At 34.2% G+C, this 20,000-nt stretch overlaps 1 protein-coding gene across 6 annotated transcripts in view; it reads left to right on the top strand.

Moving 5' to 3' along the window:
- FOXP2 (forkhead box P2) overlaps window positions 1-20,000 on the top strand; it is a 634,677-nt gene that overhangs the window by 560,875 nt on the left and 53,802 nt on the right. For 5 of the 6 annotated variants that reach the window (XM_061165326.1, XM_061165325.1, XM_061165324.1 and 2 more), the window contains 3 exons: window positions 69-231; window positions 14,971-15,184; window positions 16,906-17,010. In XM_061165326.1, coding sequence (XP_061021309.1) covers window positions 69-231; window positions 14,971-15,184; window positions 16,906-17,010 — 482 coding nt within the window. The remainder of the gene's footprint in view (window positions 1-68; window positions 232-14,970; window positions 15,185-16,905; window positions 17,011-20,000) is intronic. The other variant, XM_061165329.1, reaches the window with a different exon arrangement.

Raw genomic sequence — 20,000 nt, 5'->3', positions numbered from 1 at the left:
TTTCCTATACGAGCACTGTTTGCACAGACTCTGCCTTTCGTTCACTGGGTTGGGTTTTCTGACACCAGCAGCAGCAGCAGCAGTTGGCAGCGCAGCAGCTTGTCTTCCAGCAGCAGCTTCTCCAGATGCAGCAACTCCAGCAGCAGCAGCATCTGCTCAGCCTTCAGCGTCAGGGACTCATCTCCATCCCACCTGGCCAGGCAGCACTTCCAGTCCAGTCGCTTCCTCAAGGTACATGCAAAACATGGTGCACATGTCATTTCTAAGCTTGCATTTCTATCACTGTGTGGCCTGTCTACATTATACCTTGAGAAATGTTTTATGACCTTCATGTTTATTATTAAAACATGATTGTAATGAAAACAAAAGCACAGTGACTTACAACCTTTGTGGGGCAGCAAAAGCAGTTCTAAGAAGGAAGTTTACAGCAACACAGTTTTACCTCAGGAAACGAAAAATCTCAAACAACCTAATCTTACAAGTAAGGCAGCTGGACAAAGGAGAACAAGCAAAACCCAAAGTTAGTAGAAGTTTTGAGTATGTGATTAACTTGCACATACTACTATATATAAAATAGATAATCAGTAAAAACCTACTGTATGGCATAGGGAACTCTGCTCATACTCTGCAATAATCTATATGGGGAAAGAATCTGAAAAAGAATAGATGCAGGTATATGTATAACTTGGAGAAGGAAATGGCACCCCACTCCAGTGTTCTTGCCTGGAGAATCCCAGGGACGGGGGAGCCCGGTGGGCTGCCGTCTATGGGGTCGCGCAGAGTCGGACAGGACTGAAGCGACTTAGCAGCAGCAGCAGCATATGTATAACTAAGTCACTTTGCTGAGTACCTGAAACTGACAGCATTGTAATTCAACTATACCCTTTTATAAAATAAAAATTGAAAAAAACATGATTGTTAACATGGTTGCAAGCCTCTTTGTCTTGAGACTCAGAGATTTTTATTACACACTGCTTTTTAAGTGTGTGGTAAACTGCTTTCAAGTGCTTTGTTAGATATTAAATGTGTATTTATTTGTTTTATGGAAGAAAATGTGTAAGAACAGCACAATTCAAGCTCTTAAATATATACTGAAGATCTGCAGGGAATTGGATTAGTGAGAAGGCTACCAACACTCTATTTAACATAAGTGAGCTGATAGGAGTTTTGGTGAACAACTGCTAAGAAAAAGATAGACGCTTCTAATCTTCACACTAAAATCCCTACATCTAAAAGTGAGGTTTTATGGATTCCTACAGAGAATATTCCAAGTTATGCTTGGGGGACCTCCTCACATATCCTGGACCATATTGATCCTCCGTTCTTTAAAATGATGTTGCCTATAATTGTGAATTATAGCTTTAAAAAGTTGTCAATTGTATTCTTGTTTTTCTGATAAGGAAAAACTTGGATGTACTTTAATAATTCAATAACACAATACCATACAAAGATACAATTGTATGTATTCATTATTGGACTCAACTTTGGGGAAATGGAAAGGGTTCTAAGTAAAAAAAGAAAACAGTATAGTAAACAAAATGGTTCCTTTTGTGTGCTAAAATTCTCAATACTGGTAAAATTCATATATCTATAAATATAATGGAAAGCATATTCTAATTTCCATTAGGATTTTGTTGGAATAAGCTTTAATCCAAATGAACTTTAATTCAAATCATTTAGGCTTGTTCCAGTGGAGCTCACATTGTAGTAATACTCACTATGCATTTTTCTGCCTCCATAGGAGACACTGAAGAAAATAAAAAATGATTAAGTATACAAAAAAATTATAATTAGGCGAGTAACATGGAAGCTTACATTACCACATGTCAAATAGATAGCCAGTGGGATTTGCTGTCTGGCTCAGGAAACTTAAACAGGGGCTCTGTATCAACCTAGAGGGGTGGGACGAGGAGGGAGATGGGAGGGAGGTTCAAAAAGAAGGGAATATATGTATACCTATGGCTGATTCATGTTGAGGTTTGACAGAAAACAACAAAATTCTGTGAAGCAATTATCCTTCAATAAAAAAATAAATTAAAAAGAAAAAAAAAGAGCCTTTTAAATATTCAAGTTTTTGTTTTGTGCACATTTTTAAAAAATAAATACCTTGGTAGATGTCTTTCTCTTTATTTATCAAATTACTATCTCCATGGCTTAATTTCCCCAGAATTCCTCTTTGATTTGACTTTAGAGCCTCTATTTCACCTGGTTGCATCACTCTGAAGAAATCAAGAGAGATAAAGTTTAAATTGTGAAAGAAAAACAAGGCAGTAAAACCATTTTTTTCTGTGTCATTCCAAAGAGAATTGGAAAAACCAGTATGATTTTATTTGAGTAAAACCATTCAAACATTTTAAAAATGTTTAAAATGCTCATAGAAACAAAATATAACATATAAAATATATTTGTTGAACTGCATTCTTTCCAATCAAACATACAAATATCTTGTGAACAAGGAAATTCATTATGATATAACCATTCTAATAGTTTTTAAATGAAAACTTTCTCTTATTCCCGAGCTTTTTTTTTTTTAAGATAGAATTATCCCCTTTGTTTTTCTTCTGTTTTTTTTTTCCAGTTTTATTGAGATATAATTTATATACAGCACTGTATAAATTTAAGGTATGCAGCATAGTGATTTGACTTACATACATCATGAAAAGATTGACTTACAACCCTGAGTTAGTCCCTGATGTTTTACAATGTAATGATTCACTATTTCTCTACTATATTCAGTGATCGATCACCACTTACTTTTCTTCCTTTTGTATCTCCATAAAATACATGAGAAATAAAACACACAGAATGGAAGATATTGAGGGAAAAGAAGTAAAACTGAAAACATTTGAGCAATCTTGGTTTGAGCAGAAAATGGATCTAAACAATTTTTTAATTGAAATAGAGTTGACTTACATTGTTGTGATAGTTTAATGTGTTAAGTGATTCATATATATATATATACACAAAAAATATATATATAAAGAATATATATATATACACATATATTCTTTTTCAGAATCTTTTCTCACATAGGTTATTAAAAAAATATTGACTGTAGTTTGCTGTGCTATATAGTAAGTGCTTGTTGGTTATCTATTTTATGTATAGTAATGTGTGTGTATAATCCTGAACTCCTAATTTATCCTCCCTCCCCTATCCCCTTTGGTAACCATAAATTTGTTTTCTATGTCTGTGGGGTTATTTCTGTTTTATATATAAGTTCATTTGTGTCATTTTTCATTTGGATTCCACATATAAGTGATATCATATGATACTTGTCTTTCTCTGTCTGGTTTACTTCTCTTAGTACGATAATCTCTAGGTCCAAACAAAAAAAGATGAAAGTCATCATTGTGTTTTCAACTGTTTAAATAAATGTATGGGAAGTGCCATTGTGGAGACTCATTAGCCAAACTCAGAAGGAATGTGTCAGTTAAACCAGCTATACTAAAGAATCATGAATTCATAGCACACTTTTGGAATTTCAAAGTTAAAGTGGGAGAAAGTAAAAAAGTAATTGTAAAAGTAAAAAAGATGAATCTTTGCCTCAGTTACTGGCTGTTTTGAACAAAAATGTTTTAATTATTTTTTTTATCAGCTTTTCAGTTAACTTTTCATGAGGTTTTTGGCTGTTTGATTAATTAGTCACAAATAATAACCATATGAAAACAAAGTAGGATTAATATGCAATGATAATAGTCTCATTGTATTTTTAAAAATATGCTATTCTAGCAGTATTTATCCCCATGATTTAACACAGCTTGCTCAGACTACTTTTAAAGCTATGACTTTTTTCAACTGTATAAAAATTTGTACATGAGAATTAGACGTTAGAAATTTATAATTTTGATAAGGCGATTCACAGACATTTTTCTCTATATTGCAAAATGATGCAATGTTATATTTTATCATTTTAAAGTAAGGCATTTTAAATACTGAGCATTTAAAGTCATCATGAACATTAGTACAGTTACTACAATCCTGGATTTTAATGTGAAGTAGGCAATTAAATTATGATCTCTAAGTTTGTATTCAGAGTGACTGTTGGTATCCAGGAGTCAAATAAGAAAGGATGGATTTGTAAATCCATCTTGAATAAACTACTGATTGTAAAACTATTTAATGCATAGTGTACTTTAAATATCAACTAATAATTATTTAGTGACATATCTTCATGACATAGTACCCTTATTTACTATGGTACTTAAATAGAATTAAGAAATTAAAAGGTTAAAAAAATATGAAATCATTGTGACACGCACTTTAAACTTTGATATATATATTTTTGACATAAGAAAGAGGTCACTGCATCCCAATACACAGTACATATTCACAAATTTAGTATTCCAGGAACTTACATATATATACACATACATACCCTGGAGAAGGAAATGGCAATCCACTCCAATATTCTTGCCTGGGAAATCCCATGGACAGAGTAGCCTGGTGGGCTACAATCCAGGAGGATGCAAAGAGTTGGACATGACTGAGCAACCAAACAACAAAAACACATACATATATGTGTATGTATGTGTGTGTATACACATACACACATATACATATATGTTTCATTCCAACTTTTAAAATATTTTTGAATTTATAATAGCTGTCTGTCTAAAACATTTTCATTACCAATCTGAGAGACCAAACAGGGAATTATGGATAACCAACCAGTGCAATTTTGAACTAACACTTTGTCAAACTAGATGAGCTTGGAATCAGAGAACTGTTGAACAATTTAAAAAAAAAAGATATATTTTGAAATAAAGTATAATAATGTCCTTTATGGTGAGTTAGGGACTCTGCTGAAGTTCGTCTTTGGCATGTGTTCAGTCAAAGTCAGCTATTTGGCTTTGACTTCATGCTCTGCTTGTGAAACTCTAAATAGCCAAATTCCTACTTCAACACCACTCTGGCATCCTTGATTTTTTTGCTTAATCTGTGATAATGGGCTTACATAGAACATATATATAATAAGGGTAATAGTACTAGCATTATGAACAATGTAAGTCATGAAGAATTATTGTTACCAACTTAGTATTCCCTTTCACATACCAATAAACCTTCTATTTGTAACTTAAGGAAATCTTTGGAGTTTTACATCCTGGAAACTCCATCAGTGAGCTAAAGTTTGAATGAAAATTTATTACTGTGGGACTAAAACTTTGCGAGTTACCTGTGAATGCTGTTATGCATTAAAAACTAACTTAGGGGGACTTCCCTGGTGGCTTATTGGTAGAGAATCTGCCTGCTGATGCAGGAAACAAAGGTTCAATCCCTGATCTGGGAAGATCCTACATACTGAAGAGCAACTAAGCCCATGCACCACAACTAGTGAGCCTGTGCTCTGGAGAACAGGAGCTGCAACTAATGAGCCCACACCCTGCAGCCTGTGCTCTGCAACGAGAGAAGCCACTGCAGTGAGAAGCTAGCATACAGCAACTAGAGAGTAGCCCCCACTTTCTGCAACTAGAGAAAAGCCAGTGCAGTGACAAAGACCCAGCACAGCCAAAAATAAATTATTTTTTTAAGTTTTAAAAATTTGACTCAAAAAATAATAAGTGAAGTCTCTCAGTTGTGTCCGACTTTTTGCGACCCCATGGACAGTAGCCTACCAGGCTCCACCACCCATGGGATTTTCCAGGCAAGAATTTTCCAGGCAAGAATACTGGAGTGGGCTGCCATTTCCTTCTCCAGGGGATCTTCCCAACCCAGGGATAGAACCCAGGTCTCCTGCATTGCAGGCAGACACTTTACCGTCTGAGCCACCAGGGAAGCCCCTAAAAAAATTAGGTTTTAAAAATGCTAACAGGGGTAAATAAATACATAGGGAAATATTAAAACTATATTGAGTTAGTTTTTGTGAAAATTTAAATGAGATAGGAAGATAGAAATTAAATTGGATTTAATGTTGTTTAGGTTATATGTTTTTTAAAAAGTTCTGTTTGTCAATTCTTTATGAGTTGTGGGAAAACTTTAAAGGAGAATATCAACTTTGCCACATTAAGATATCATAATCAAGAAAAATGAGAAATCATTGTTTTTGTAAAAGAATATCAAACTATGAACATTTTAATAGTTAAGTAATAGCAGGAACATTTTTTATGTTAGATGTATTCCTGTATCCTAGAAATTCCTTTCTTTGGTTGAGATACTTGCCTTTGTTCTCAGTTTCAACAAAATAACTAGTTTTTCTCCCTGTAATTCAGCATTTGAACAAAATGTTTATTTGGTACACCTCTCATTGAAAATAGATTTTAAACATGGGCATTTTGCATACAGGTTATAGTAAGCCCCTAGTCAAATACAGATCAATAAGATGTTAGGTTTGGCAAATTATAAATCAACACATGGCTCTCTGAGGGACAGCTCAGCAACTGCAATAATTGTTGCCACTGGAGAGGAGTTCTGGGGACCCAGAGGTCAGGACTAGTAGGGAAATTTAACTTTGCAAGGCATACCCTTTCTGCAATTCAGTTATTTTTCCCATGTGTGTATACTGGTTTTTCAAATTATAAAATTTAAGATGAAAAGTAAAAATTAATACTTCAATAATTCAAATTATTTTATATCAGGTTGGTTCAATATAGCATATGAATAATACAATACCTCTATAAAAATATACTTTTATTATTTTTAGTTTTGAGTAACCCTAGAAAATAAGCAGAGCATTATTAAATAAGTTAATTAATTCAAGTAGACTGACTTTTACATAATGCCATATTAAAATTACTTACTTAATATTAAAATCTATTACTGAATGTAGAAAATAAAAGGATATGGAAAGAATTACTTTTATTTTTGAGTGTGAGAGAGCTGCTCATGTATTAATAATTTTTACCAGTATGTGAGACCACTGGAATTTTTAAATTGTGTGTGCCCGAAGGATGTATAATCTAGACGTGAATCTAGATGTGAATTACCAAATTTTCATTAATCCTTTGCACAGTGCTTGGCACCTAGTAGTTACTCTACAAACTCTGACTCTAGGAATAAAGAATTACTTGATTTATCTGTGGTATTATATGGAATTTGATTAGGAATTATTGTTTTTCTTTCAACTCCTGAAAAAAGAAACCTTTTAATGTTTGTCTGTAATCCTGGCAGTGAATAGCAACAAACCCAGATTATCATAGAGAAGGAAATAGGGTTTCTCAATTTTTTTTGTGGGCACGAAATTTTTAAATTACATAACTTTAAAACTTTGGTATATACTATAGTATGTATCACATGGACCACAGCCTTGTCTAACTCAATGAAACTATGAGCCATGCCATGTAGGGCCACCCAATATGACGGGTCATGGTGGAGAGTTCTGACAAAACGTGGTCCACCAGAGAAGGGAATGGCAAACCATTTCAGTATTCTTGCCTTGAGAACCCAATGAACAGTATGACAAGGCAAAAAGATAGGACACTGAAAGATGAACTCCCCAGGTCAGTAGGTGCCCAAAATGCTACTGGAGATCAGTGGGGAAAAAACCCAGAAAGAATGAAGAGACAGAGCCAAAGCAAAAACAACACCCAGTTGTGGATGTGACTGGTGTTGGAAGTAAAGTCCGATGCTGTAAAGAGCAACCATGCATGGGAACCTGGAATGTTAGGTCTACGAGTCAAGGCAAATTAGAAGTGGTGAAACAGGAGATGGTAAGAGTGAACATAGACATTTTAGGAATCAGCAAACTAAAATGGACTGGAATGGCTGATTTTAACTCAGATGACCATTATATCTACTACGGTGGGCAAGAATCCCTTAGAAGAAATTAAGTAGCCATCATAGTCAACAAAAGAGTCCGAAACAAGAGTTTTGGATGAAATCTCAAAAATGACAGAATGATCTCTGTTCGTTTCCAAGGCAAACCATTCAATATCACAGTAATTGAAATCTATGCCCCGACCAGTGATGCTGAAGAAGCTGAAGTTGAATGGTTCTATGAAGACCTACAAGACCTCCTAGAACTAACACCCGAAAATGATGTCCTTTTCATTATAGGAGACTGGAATGCAAAAGTAGGAAGTCAAGAAATACCTGGAATAACAGTCAAATTTGGCCTTGGAGTACAGAATGAAGCAGGGCAAAGGCTAATAGAGCTTTGTAAAGAGAATACACTGGTCAGAGCAAACACCCTCTTCCAACAATGCAGAGAAGACTCTACACATGGACATCACCAGATGGTTAATACTGAAATCAGATTGATTATAGTCTTTGCAGCCAAAGATGGAGAAGCTCTATACAGTCAGCAAAAACAAGACCGGGAACTGACTGTGGCTCAAATCATGATCTCCTTATTGCCAAATTCAGACTTAAACTGAAGAAAGTAGGGAAAACCACTAGACCATTCAGATATGGCCTAAATCAAATCCCTTACAATTATACACTGAAAATGAGAAACATATTCAAGGGATTAGATCTGATAGACAGAGTGCTCAATGAACTATGGTCGGAGGTTTATGACATTGTACAGGAGGCAGGGATCAAGACCATCCTCAAGAAAAAGAAATGCAAAAAGACAAAATGGTTGTCTGAGGAGGCCTTACAACTAGCTTTGAAAAGAGAAGCAAAAGGCAAAGGAGAAAAGGAAAGATATACCCATTTAAATGCAGAGTTCCAAAGAATAGCAAGGAGAGATAAAAAAGCCTTCCTCAGTGATCAGTGCAAAGAAATAGAGGAAGACAATAGAATGGAAAAGACTAGAGATCTCTTCAAGAAAATTAGAGATATCAAGGGAACATTTCATGCAAAGATGGGCTCAATAAAGGACAGAAATGGTATGGACCTAACAGAAGCAGAAGATATAAAAAGAGGTGGCAAGAATACACAGAACTGTACAAAAAAGATCTTCATGACCCAGATAATCACAGTGGTGTGATCACTCACCTAGAGCCAGATATCCTGGAATGTTAGTCAAGTGGGCCTTAGGAAGCATCACTATGAACAAAGCTAGTGGAGTGACAGAATTCCAGTTAAGCTATTTCAAATCCTAAAAGATAATGCTGTGAACATACTACACTCAGTATGCCAGCAAATTTGGAAAGCTCAGCAGTGGCCACAGGACTGGAAAAAGGTCAGTTATCATTTCAATCCCAAAGAAAGAAAATGCCAAAGAGTGCTCAAGCTACCACACAATTGCACCATCTCACCTGCTAGCAAAGTAATGCTCAAAATTCTCCAAGCAAGGCTTCACCAGTACGTGAACTGTGAACTTCCAGATGTTCGAGCTGGATTTAGAAAAGGCAGAGGACCAGAGATCAAATTGCCAACATCTGTTGGATCATCAAAAAAGCAAGAGAGTTCCAGAAAAAGATCTACTTCTGCGTTAAGGCTATGCCAGTGTCTTTGTGTGGATCACAGCAAACTGTGGAAAATTCTTAAAGAGATGGGAATACCAGAACACCTGACCTGCGTCTTGAGAAACCTGTATGCAGGTCAGGAAGCAACAGTTAGAACTGGACATGGAACAACAGACTGGTTCCAAACAGGAAAAGGATTACATCAAAGCTGTATATTGTTACCCTGCTTATTTGACTTATGTGTAGAGTACATCATGAGAAATGCTGGGCTGGATGAAGCACAAGCTGGAATCAATTTTGCCAGGAGAAATATCAATAACCTTAGATACGCAGATGACACAACCCTTATGGTAGAAAGCAAAGAACTAAAGTGTCTCTTGACGAAAGTGAATGAGGAGAGTGAAAAAATTTGCTTAAAACTCAGCATTCAGAAAACTAAGATCATGGCATCTGGTCCCATCACTTCATGGCAAATAGTACGGGAAACAGTGAGAGAATTAATTTTTGGGGGCTCCAAATTCATTGCAGATGGTGACCGCAGTCATGAAATTAAAGACGCTTATTCCTTGGAAGGAAAGTTATGACCAACCTAGACAGCATATTAAAAAGCAGAGACATTACTTTGCCAACAAAAGTCTGTCTAGTCAAAGCTATGGTTTTTCCAGTAGTCATGTATGGATGTGAGAGTTGGACTATAAAGAAAACTGAGTGCCAAAGAACGGGTGCTTTTGAACTGTAGTATAGGAGAAGACTCTTGAGAGTCCATTGGACTGCAAGGAGATCCACCCAGTCCATCCTAAAGGAAATGAGTCCTGAATATTCATTGGAAGGACTGATACTGAAGCTGAAACTCCAATACTTTGGCCACCTGATGAGAAGAGCTAACTCATTGGAAAAGACCCTGATGCTGGGAAAGATTTAAGGTGGGAGGAGAAGCGGATGACAGAGGGTGAGATGGTTGGGTGGCATCACTGACTCAACGGACACGAGTTTGAATAGACTCCAGGAGTTGGTAATGGAGAGGGAGGCCTGGCATGCTGCAGTCCATGGGGGTTGCAAACAGTCGGAGACAACTGAGCGACTGGACTAAACTTATTGCATGTATACATCCTTGAAATACCGTTTTAAGGGAAAGTGAATGATCTTCACTTAAGATTTTAAGTTGATTATTATTCTATGATGCTCTAGTTCACTGATTACCAGATCCCAGGTTGTGCTTGCCAGTACACTAATTTTGTGATCAATTGAACAGATCTTTTAACCTAGCTTCATTGAATTTTCACTTGTTGCAGGCACTTGTATAGGCTCTGGGGATAAATCTTTGACAATAACCAATAGTAAACCCTGCCATTATAAATCTTACCTTTTAGCGAAGAAGACGGACAATAAATAAAGTATATAGTGGTAACTGCTAAGGAGAAAAATGAAAAAGCAAGGAACAGAGAAACTTAAGCAACCATATGAGATGAGAGAAATTGAACTTGTAGACAAGATAGCCAGGGAAGGAGTCCTGGGAAGGGGCTATGTGAGTTGTGACCTTAGAAATATGAGGGTGCTCTTGAACAAGTTAATTAATTTTCCTGTACTTCAGTGTCCTCATCTCTAAAGTGAAAGTAATGATGATAGTAATAGTGGTTGGTCGTTACATCAGTTATCATTTATGAAGGCTTTGCAAAATTGATTGACATATGAGTAGCACTATATATATCTGTTAAATAAATCAGACAAAGAAACCTGCCAGAGGAGTGAGTTGGAGCCAGAGGAGCTGTATAAACAGGAGCTGAGTTTTGAACACGTAAGACTGGAGAGTGTGTGAGGGTTACAGCGAGATGTCAGATAAGCAGCCTGCAATTCAAGGAAGAGATCTAGGCTAGAGATCACTTGAATACTAAGCCTATACTTAGTATTTGATACTGAAATAAATTAATGTAATTGTAAAAAAAATTTATTGAGTTATTTTTCCCTTACATATTTGAAAAACACTGAGTTAAAGAAAGAGATCTAAGATATCTCTGTTACTAAACATCTCAGAACTGTTTTACTTGCTAACATAAGCCATGGGTCTCCTAAATCGAGAAAACAGATCTCTGAGATCTCTTAGACTCACAGCATTTAGGGAGTACTGTTCCATAGAATACAATGCTGAATTTGTTATAATACTGCCTGAAAAAGTGAATTAATTCTTGCAAATCATCAAAACATTAAAAATAAAAACAACTCATGAAACCTTCAAAAGGGCACAAAGTTGATCAGCTAGTTGTTTCATATTTTAAAATAGTTTTATGTCCATAGAAAATAACTAAGCAAGTTGATGTGAAAACGTTGTCTCATGAGCAGTGTGATAGTTTACTTTTTAAAAATGCTCCCCAGGTTATCTGCAATTGGAATAATCTATGGAGCTTCAAAAACTACTGATGCTTGTGTTCTGACTTCAGAAATTATGATTTAATTTGGTGGGGCTGTGGTCAGAGCACTGGAAATTTTAAAGGATCCCCAAGTGATTTGAATATGTAAACTCTTTGGGAAGCCATTCTTACTGACAGAAGTCCCTTTTCGACATTATTTTTCCCTATCCCTTATCTGTAATATTTAAAATATTTAAACATTAATTATTTAAAATATAAATATTTAATATCATTAAAATATAATATTATGTTAATTAAGGACCATTATTTTGACTGATTTATCAAATGTTTACCTGCCTTCTGTTTATTATCCTATCTTTGTGATACCATGGTAGTACCACTAATTTTCAATGCAAATGAATAGTATAATGGAATTCTACTTTAAGGTAAGTAAATATGTAAGTTACCAAAGTTATTAATAAAATCTGAAAGCTAAATTATTATTAACATCTTAACTATAGTCTCAGAAATATATGTCTTCGGCCAAAATATAAAATGTTACTAGCCACTCAATCTGGTAGGATCAAATGGTACCATTTATAATTCTTTAGACTTTTGCCTTACTGGAAAGCAATACTCATAAATATTGGGTTGGTCAAAAAGTTTGTTCAGGTTTTTCCAGGAAATGTTATGGAAAAACCCTAACAAATTTTTTGGGGGGTTTTGGCCAACCCACAGTAGTATGCCCTTTAACAGAACATTTACGTATGATAGTAACCAAGATGTCTTTCAGAACTGTATGAACCTGTTTGAATCAATTAAATCAACAACTATTGAGCACATACTAGGCAATGTTTTAGGAACTGAGTGTCTACCAGTAAAGTAAGAAATCCTTGCTCCTAGTAAATGGTGGAGGGAGACTGTAAAACAAATAATATAGCTTAAGGGTGGTAAATGAAAGAAAGTAGATAGGTCATGATAAAAGGCAGGTAGGGAGGGGCAGTGGTTGATAGTGTGTTGAAAGACCTCTCACAGGAAGTGACCTTTGAGCCACCTAAATGAAGGGAGGGAAGAAGCTGTGAGAAGATTTGCAACCAGAGTAGCCTAGGTTGTGGGAATAGCTGGAGCAAAATCCTGAAAGGGAGCAAATATTTGATGCATTCGAGAAATAGCAGAAGGCTCATGTAATAGAATGAACTGGAGAGAGACAGTGATGGATGAGGTCAGAGACATAGATAACAATCAGATAATATACTGAAAATACAACTACCAAATGATCCAGCAGTTCCTTTACTGGAAATATACCTAGAGAAAACCATAATTCAGAAAAACACATGCACCCCAGTGTTCATTGCCGCATTATTTAAAATAACTAGGACATGGAGGCAACCTAAATATTCAACAACAGAGGAATGGATAAAGAAAATGTGGTATATATGTACAAAGGAATATTATTCAGCCATAAAAAGGAATGAAATTGGGTCATTTGTAGAGATGTGCATGGACCTAGAGACTAGCATACAGAGTGAAATTTTCTCAAAAAGAGAAAAACATATCATATATTAACATGTATATGTGGAATCTAGAAAAATGCTATAGATTATTTTATTTGTGAAGGAGAAATTGAGACACAGATGTAGAGAACAAATTATGAACACCAAGTGGGGAAAAGGAGGTGGTGGGATCAATCAGGAGATTAGGATTGACATATATTTCAACAATGTATAAAATGGATAACTAATGAGAACATATTGTTTAACTCAGGGAACCCTGTTCAGTACTCTGTGGTGATTTAAACAGGAAGGAAATTTAAAAAGACGGGATAAATGTCTGTATATAACTGATTCACTTTGCCTTACAGTAAAAACTAATACAACATTGTAAACCAACTATAGTCCAACAAAAATTGGAAAAAAAAGAAAAACAAAACCTTTTACTCATAAATTTCAAATTCTTTTAATTATAAGGAAAATGCATGTAACATAAAAATAAAAAATAAGTGCCAGCTCCTTGTAGGCTGCAGTAAGTTTTTTTTTTTTTTTTTTCTCTTCTAAGTGTTCTCAGAAGCCATTAGAGGCGTTGCTGGGGAAGTGTCATGGTTTAATTTACTTTTAGAGAGATAACTTTGGGCTGATAGATGAAAAGTAAATGATCCAAAGGCAAGGTGAAAACAGGAAGACAGTCAGGAAGCTATAGCAGTGTCTAGGCAAGAAGTGACCGGAGCAGAGAGGCAGCGGACGAGATGGTGAAAGTTCTGATACCAAGGGTGTGTTGATGCTCCGCAGAAAAAGATATGCTCATGGAGTTTTGCTGTTAAGACTCCTAAACACATGCAGCCAGGCAACAAAAAGTCACAGTCATGAAAGTTTCAGAATCTTAGGTTAAAGCTAGAATTAAATTAGTCGTTAATGATCTTTATATAGAAAGCATTTCCTTTGTAACAGAAATACCTTTCTTTATTAACCCATCCTCTTTTCATAGAAAAAAATAACTTTTAATAACTTTAAGAATCTGAGCTATCCTGTCATTTCTTTAGTCTCAGGACATGTCTAAAAATCTTGAGGAGCCAGAATCATCAAAATGACAGCTTTTGGTAAAACTGTCTGTTTGAAATTGTGATAAGAGTAGCAACCTAAGGTTTCTCTTTTCATTTCTCATAAATCAGGTAAATTTGCATAATCTGAACCAGAAAGTTGTTTAAAATGAGTAGTTGATTTATTCTGTCAGTCATAAAATGGAGGAGAAATTTAGATATTATATGCTTAATTGATCCATTTAAGTAAACATATTGGCTTATTTAGGACCTGAAAATGAAATTCAGTTATTTTCTTTGCCTCTCTGAGAAAGATCAAAATACTTTGATAATTGTCAAATGTATTTTTCTTTTGAGTGTTCACTGTTTTCCTCTGACACTTGTGTTTTCCCTCCTTCTTTTTTTTTATTTCTTTTTATATGTATTATTTCCAAGTGTCTTTGTCTTTTAGTTCCTCACTCATACTAGCAATAAATAAAAATCCAATAATTTTAATTTTAATACTGTTGAAAGTCCAATACTTTAATTTTCAAATGGAACTTGCTGTGTTTTTTCAACTGATCCTTGATATTAGCCCCAATACTATTATTTCTCATACTGTTCTTGAATTGGTAGTCTTTAACAGATAAATGATTATTAAAGAGAAAAAATATAGTGCTGATGATGTAAAACTGATTTATCATCATATATTAATTATTCCGGTAACATCACTTTTGTTGTTTGCATCAATCCAGTAATAACACTAAGGTCATTATATGAACTTTACTTTGTTATATTAGTGGGGCTTCCTTTCATTTTATAGCTGGCTTAAGTCCTGCCGAAATTCAGCAGTTATGGAAAGAAGTGACTGGAGTTCACAGTATGGAAGACAATGGCATTAAGCATGGAGGGCTAGACCTCACTACTAACAATTCCTCCTCGACTACCTCCTCCACCACTTCCAAAGCATCACCACCAATAACCCATCATACCATAGTGAATGGACAGTCTTCAGTTCTAAATGCAAGGCGAGACAGGTAAATTTCATGACATATATTTTGTTACTTATCACCAAATTTTACTTTCACTATTTGTAAAATGAAAAATAATGATTTGTACTTAACAGAGGCAGAAGGTGTAGGACAGCAAATTAAATAGGTAGAAACTTTTAAATTATCTTATATATTATTTCATCAGAAAAAAAACAGCTCAAATGCCAGCAGTTTGATGGATAGAATGGGGAATTTCCTGAAGAAAGTTATTTTATAATAAGTGCATGTAGAATTATTGTGTCAAAAGATGCTATGATTAACCTGATTGCTGAAATGAGAATCTTCTTACCATTTTAAAACTTAAGAATGAGTTTCAGATAATTAAAGATGCATAATATATATATGTATGTATATGTACATATATAGATATCCCCCTTAATATATGTTACAACCATGTGCTTAGAAATCAGAGAATAGATATACATAAGCATGCAAACACAGGTATCATAAACCAGAAGAAAGAAGAATTATAAATATATAAATTAAAATGAACTTATGGTAATGCCCTGGATAAATTTGCATCAAAATTCCTAAAGAAAAATTTAGATTTCAGTTACTGACACTAAGTACATTATATTAGATCATTTTTTTCAACTTAGTGTTTTTGGTTGTATAAAAAGTACCTTTGTAAAAGGGTCACCCATATACTTTTTATCCATTTAACTCTATTTATGCAGGCATATGGTAACCTAATCAGATCCTTTGATGTGATTTATATAAAATATATAAGGTAAAATATTGCTCAGTGAAAAATACCTTTTAAAAGATGGAACATAAGTACAGGATTTCTTTACAGAGTGGCTTAATGCCATATGATATAGAGTTATAAAATTCATATTTCAGTGTAGTAGATTGACTATGTTCTGTAATGTGAATACCTGCCTGTCAGCAATAAACTCTTTTCTCATAAACAAGTATTTTTTCAAAGAAACATGCATTTATACAGTACAGTTAAAATATAATGCTATAATTTGGTGATGTTTTGGTCTTTCTTGGAGTATCATGAAAATTTTTTCTTGTTAGATTTCATTATTGTAAAATGGTGTGCTTTTGAATGCTTTCATGCTGTTGTTTTAATTGAGGGTAATTTGTTGATTATATACTTCAGAAGTTGGTTGATGTCTTTAGGATCTATCTGATACAATACTCACTTATCAAAAGTCTTGGCTAATTGTAAAAGAGATAGCTAATGAATACCATTCCAAAGTAGAATTTTTTGATCAACTGTAACTAGCAGAAATATATATGATTCACACATAAATATTAAACAATGTAAATGATTCTGAAGGTCCATATTATCTCTAAAAGAGCATTTCAAAAATGTTGTGGTGATTTTCCTATTACTTTCTTAAAAACACAGTTGTTTTTTTTTTTTTTAACTTGACCACATATGAATATATATTTTTATTTAGAGGTAAATGTTACATTAAGGTCATGTGGCAGGATTAGCATATGATATTATACAGTCCTCTTAGTTTTTCATCCTTTATTAACAGTCATCTTTGGCTTTATTTCTCCTCTAATTGGAACATCATCTAGCCTTGGCAGTTGAACTATTCAATAGAACGATTAAATTTTTCTGACTGCTCTGAGCTGAACTGACCTGTTTTGACCTGTTTGTCACTGACCGTAACCCGACAGGCGCTAGCAGCCTGCAGCGATTATGGCTTTTTGAGATGATCTGACGTCGTGTTCTTTCGCTACAGCTCGTCACAGGAGGAGACGGGGGCCTCTCACACTCTCTACGGCCATGGAGTTTGCAAATGGCCAGGCTGTGAAAGCATTTGTGAAGATTTTGGACAGTTTTTAAAGTAGGTTTTTTACCTTTTTTTAGCGGAGGGAGTGGATTATATGGGAGTTTCAGGCAGTTTTGCTGTAAATAAGCAAAAGAAAGATGAAGAAAGAAAGTAAAGGTCCATCCTAAGGCACTCTGTATGTTTTCTGTGTATTTCAACAAGTGGATTAGCAAACTCAGGCTAAGAAGGTTAACTCTCCATCTTTACTTTTCATGAGAAAATTTCACGAAAGGTCTTTGAATGAATAATAAAAAGTAGCCTACTATAATAGTGTCGTTAATAATCGAAAGATATGTTCGTAGGATTCACTTAAATTTCGAGGTTTCTATAAAAATTTCCAGTAAGATTATGTGAGAAGTCATATGTGTGCGTGTGTGTAGAGACACACATTTAAACAAAAGACACATTTTAAAGGCTTATTTTTATTGCAGAATTTTTATTTCTTACTTTAAATAATGTTTAATGTATTTATTTAGTAAGAGTAAAAAACTGAAAGTTAATCATAGCTAAAATTTTAAGATAGCTGTATTTTTTCCATGTTGTGACTTGCTGCCCTGAGAATCATAAAGAAACATACATGGCCCTAAGCTTGTTTGATAGACTGTAAGACTTCTCTAACTTAAAATCAAAACTTTGTATATCCTTAAGTTCTTCATATAGTGATAATATATTTTTTAATTCATAAGAGGTTCTTTTTCAAATGAGAATATGCATCTTTCATGAAACATTTTCCACCCACAATTTCAGAATGCAAGAGATCTAGACAGAGAGCTACAGATAGGTTTATGGAGATGAGTAACTTCACAGGCTGAGACTCTTATGTTGTCATGGAGCAGCTAACAGGGTCAATGAACTGTTTCATGCTTCATCAACAATTAAGTTAATTAGCTCATTTGAAATTGCATTGCTTTGTTGCCAGGATGTTGGCAGAAACATCAAAAAGATGTGTTTACAAATGGTATACTACAGGGTATAGAGCAGAAGCACCTTCACAGCAAGGCCCAAGTACTTGGCATCATAGTAACTGTATAACTGAATTACACGAAGACTTCCACAAGGAATTTTTTAACTTTTTTTTTAAAATTTCTGACCAATTAAAGGAAAAAAATGCTTCCTATATTACTGTGTACTTTGTACACGGCCTTAATCGAAAATTTGCACTATCCAGAATAGTTGTGAGCTGCCATTTTGTTGGGTAGGAAGCCGATTCAAATGTTCTAAGCAAAAAGAGCCCTTAAAATATTAGGCAACTTTGCTGAAGATTTCTTATCTAAGAAAAATAATATTTGTTAAAACAAGGACAGAAAATAAGAATATTCATTCTCTGAAGAACTAATTTCATATTTCTTCATTTGAATATATTAGTTCTGATTGATATATATTCTTTATCATTAAGATTATTTAGAGGACTTTTGCTGCTATTTCTTAAGAATAGCAATTTAAGCCTTATAGCTCAGTCATCATATAGTTTATTGCTCTAAGTTGTTATTTCTAGCAAAATTCAAAATAAAGCTTTAAGAAAAAATATATATCTTTCAATATAATTTCCTTTATGGCACATGGAAATAAACATTTTTATTCATCTCAAATTTGTATAAATATGAACTCTCATTTTACTCTCCATGAGTCTTTTTCATATTCATGCTAGTATTTAAAAATAAAACTGAAGAAGTTACAATTAAAAAAGCATTTCCTTTCAATTAAATATCAACTTTGGTTCCAAAGACTGACCATTTTTCCAGCCCATTAACTTTATAGGGATGACAGAACACATGACAGGAGATTTCAGGGCCCACCTTTCAGCCCGTTTTTGTCACGATGCGCTTAGATTCTCTAAGTCAAATAAATGTGATAGATTCTGTTAATAGAGCTAATGCCAGTATATGGTACTAAAATGAAATATTAATTTAATGTATTTTTATACTGGTATTGTCTTTTTCTTGATGTGTATGGGAAATTTGAAGAGAAATAAAATGATATGTTTTATTAAATTAATTTCAGTTACTCAGGAAAAAAAAAAGTTGATTTAGTGTCTGTGTGGAAAGTGAAATGAAGAAGCATTACCATTAAGACAGATTTTCTTGGAAAGAAGATTTTGCTTTTCTTTTGTAGTAATGGAGAGAACAGAGAGTCTTGGAGGGGAAAATGTCAGGCAAGTCAAAAAGCTGTAAAGTTTTTAACTCGCAAGTTTTTTGTACATACATTCTCCAGAAATGTGGTACCCAGTGTTTGTTATAAAAGTTTTTTGAGAAAATGCTATGGCATTTTTATTTCTAAAATGCACTAGAAATAAATTGTATAGCTTGAGCTGTACTTTGGTATCAGACAACTTACCCATTGTCTGGATTCAAGTAAAGGAAACTATCCATTATTACTATTTATCCTGCATATGTTTAATAGCAAAGGATAGTAGAAAATATATTGAGTCCCAAACTCGCTTTCTCACATTGCCTCACCATAAAAAGTGGTAGAATTCCTCAATTTTTGCCCAGCACCAAAGAAAAAACCATCAGAGGACAATTGCTTATGAATAACATCCATATTCTTAGCCATGTATACGTATGTGTAATATATATTCTTCAATATTCAATGAGGTTTTTTTCTATTGGATTAAAAAATAAGACTAAATTAGAAACTGTTATTTATAACAGCAAAGATGAAAGCAGAAAAATAGAAAAATAAAACAGAAAAAAGAAATTCTAGATTAAAAGGTGTCTAGGAAAATTTTTGAATTACTGTGAAGTAGGTTGTTCAAAAAAGGTAACCATTTTTCTAGTCACTCTTTGAAGATCTAAGATCACTAAAATGATTTAATACTAGTTCTTCATTATTGTCTTATAAATGTCAAGGTGTAATAATATCCAACAAAACTTTAGTGTAGTTTGTCTGCAGAATTAATTATCATTCCATTGGCCCTATGTCAGCTTGAATGTAATAGATGGATTGACTTGTAAGAGCTTAAACCAAAAGGTTTACAATATATAACATTCAAGTTGGCAGACAAG

Source organism: Dama dama, chromosome 18, assembly GCF_033118175.1.
Source record: "Dama dama isolate Ldn47 chromosome 18, ASM3311817v1, whole genome shotgun sequence".
Classification (NCBI taxonomy): Eukaryota; Metazoa; Chordata; class Mammalia; order Artiodactyla; family Cervidae; genus Dama; species Dama dama.
This window is presented reverse-complemented; position numbering and strand designations above follow the sequence as displayed.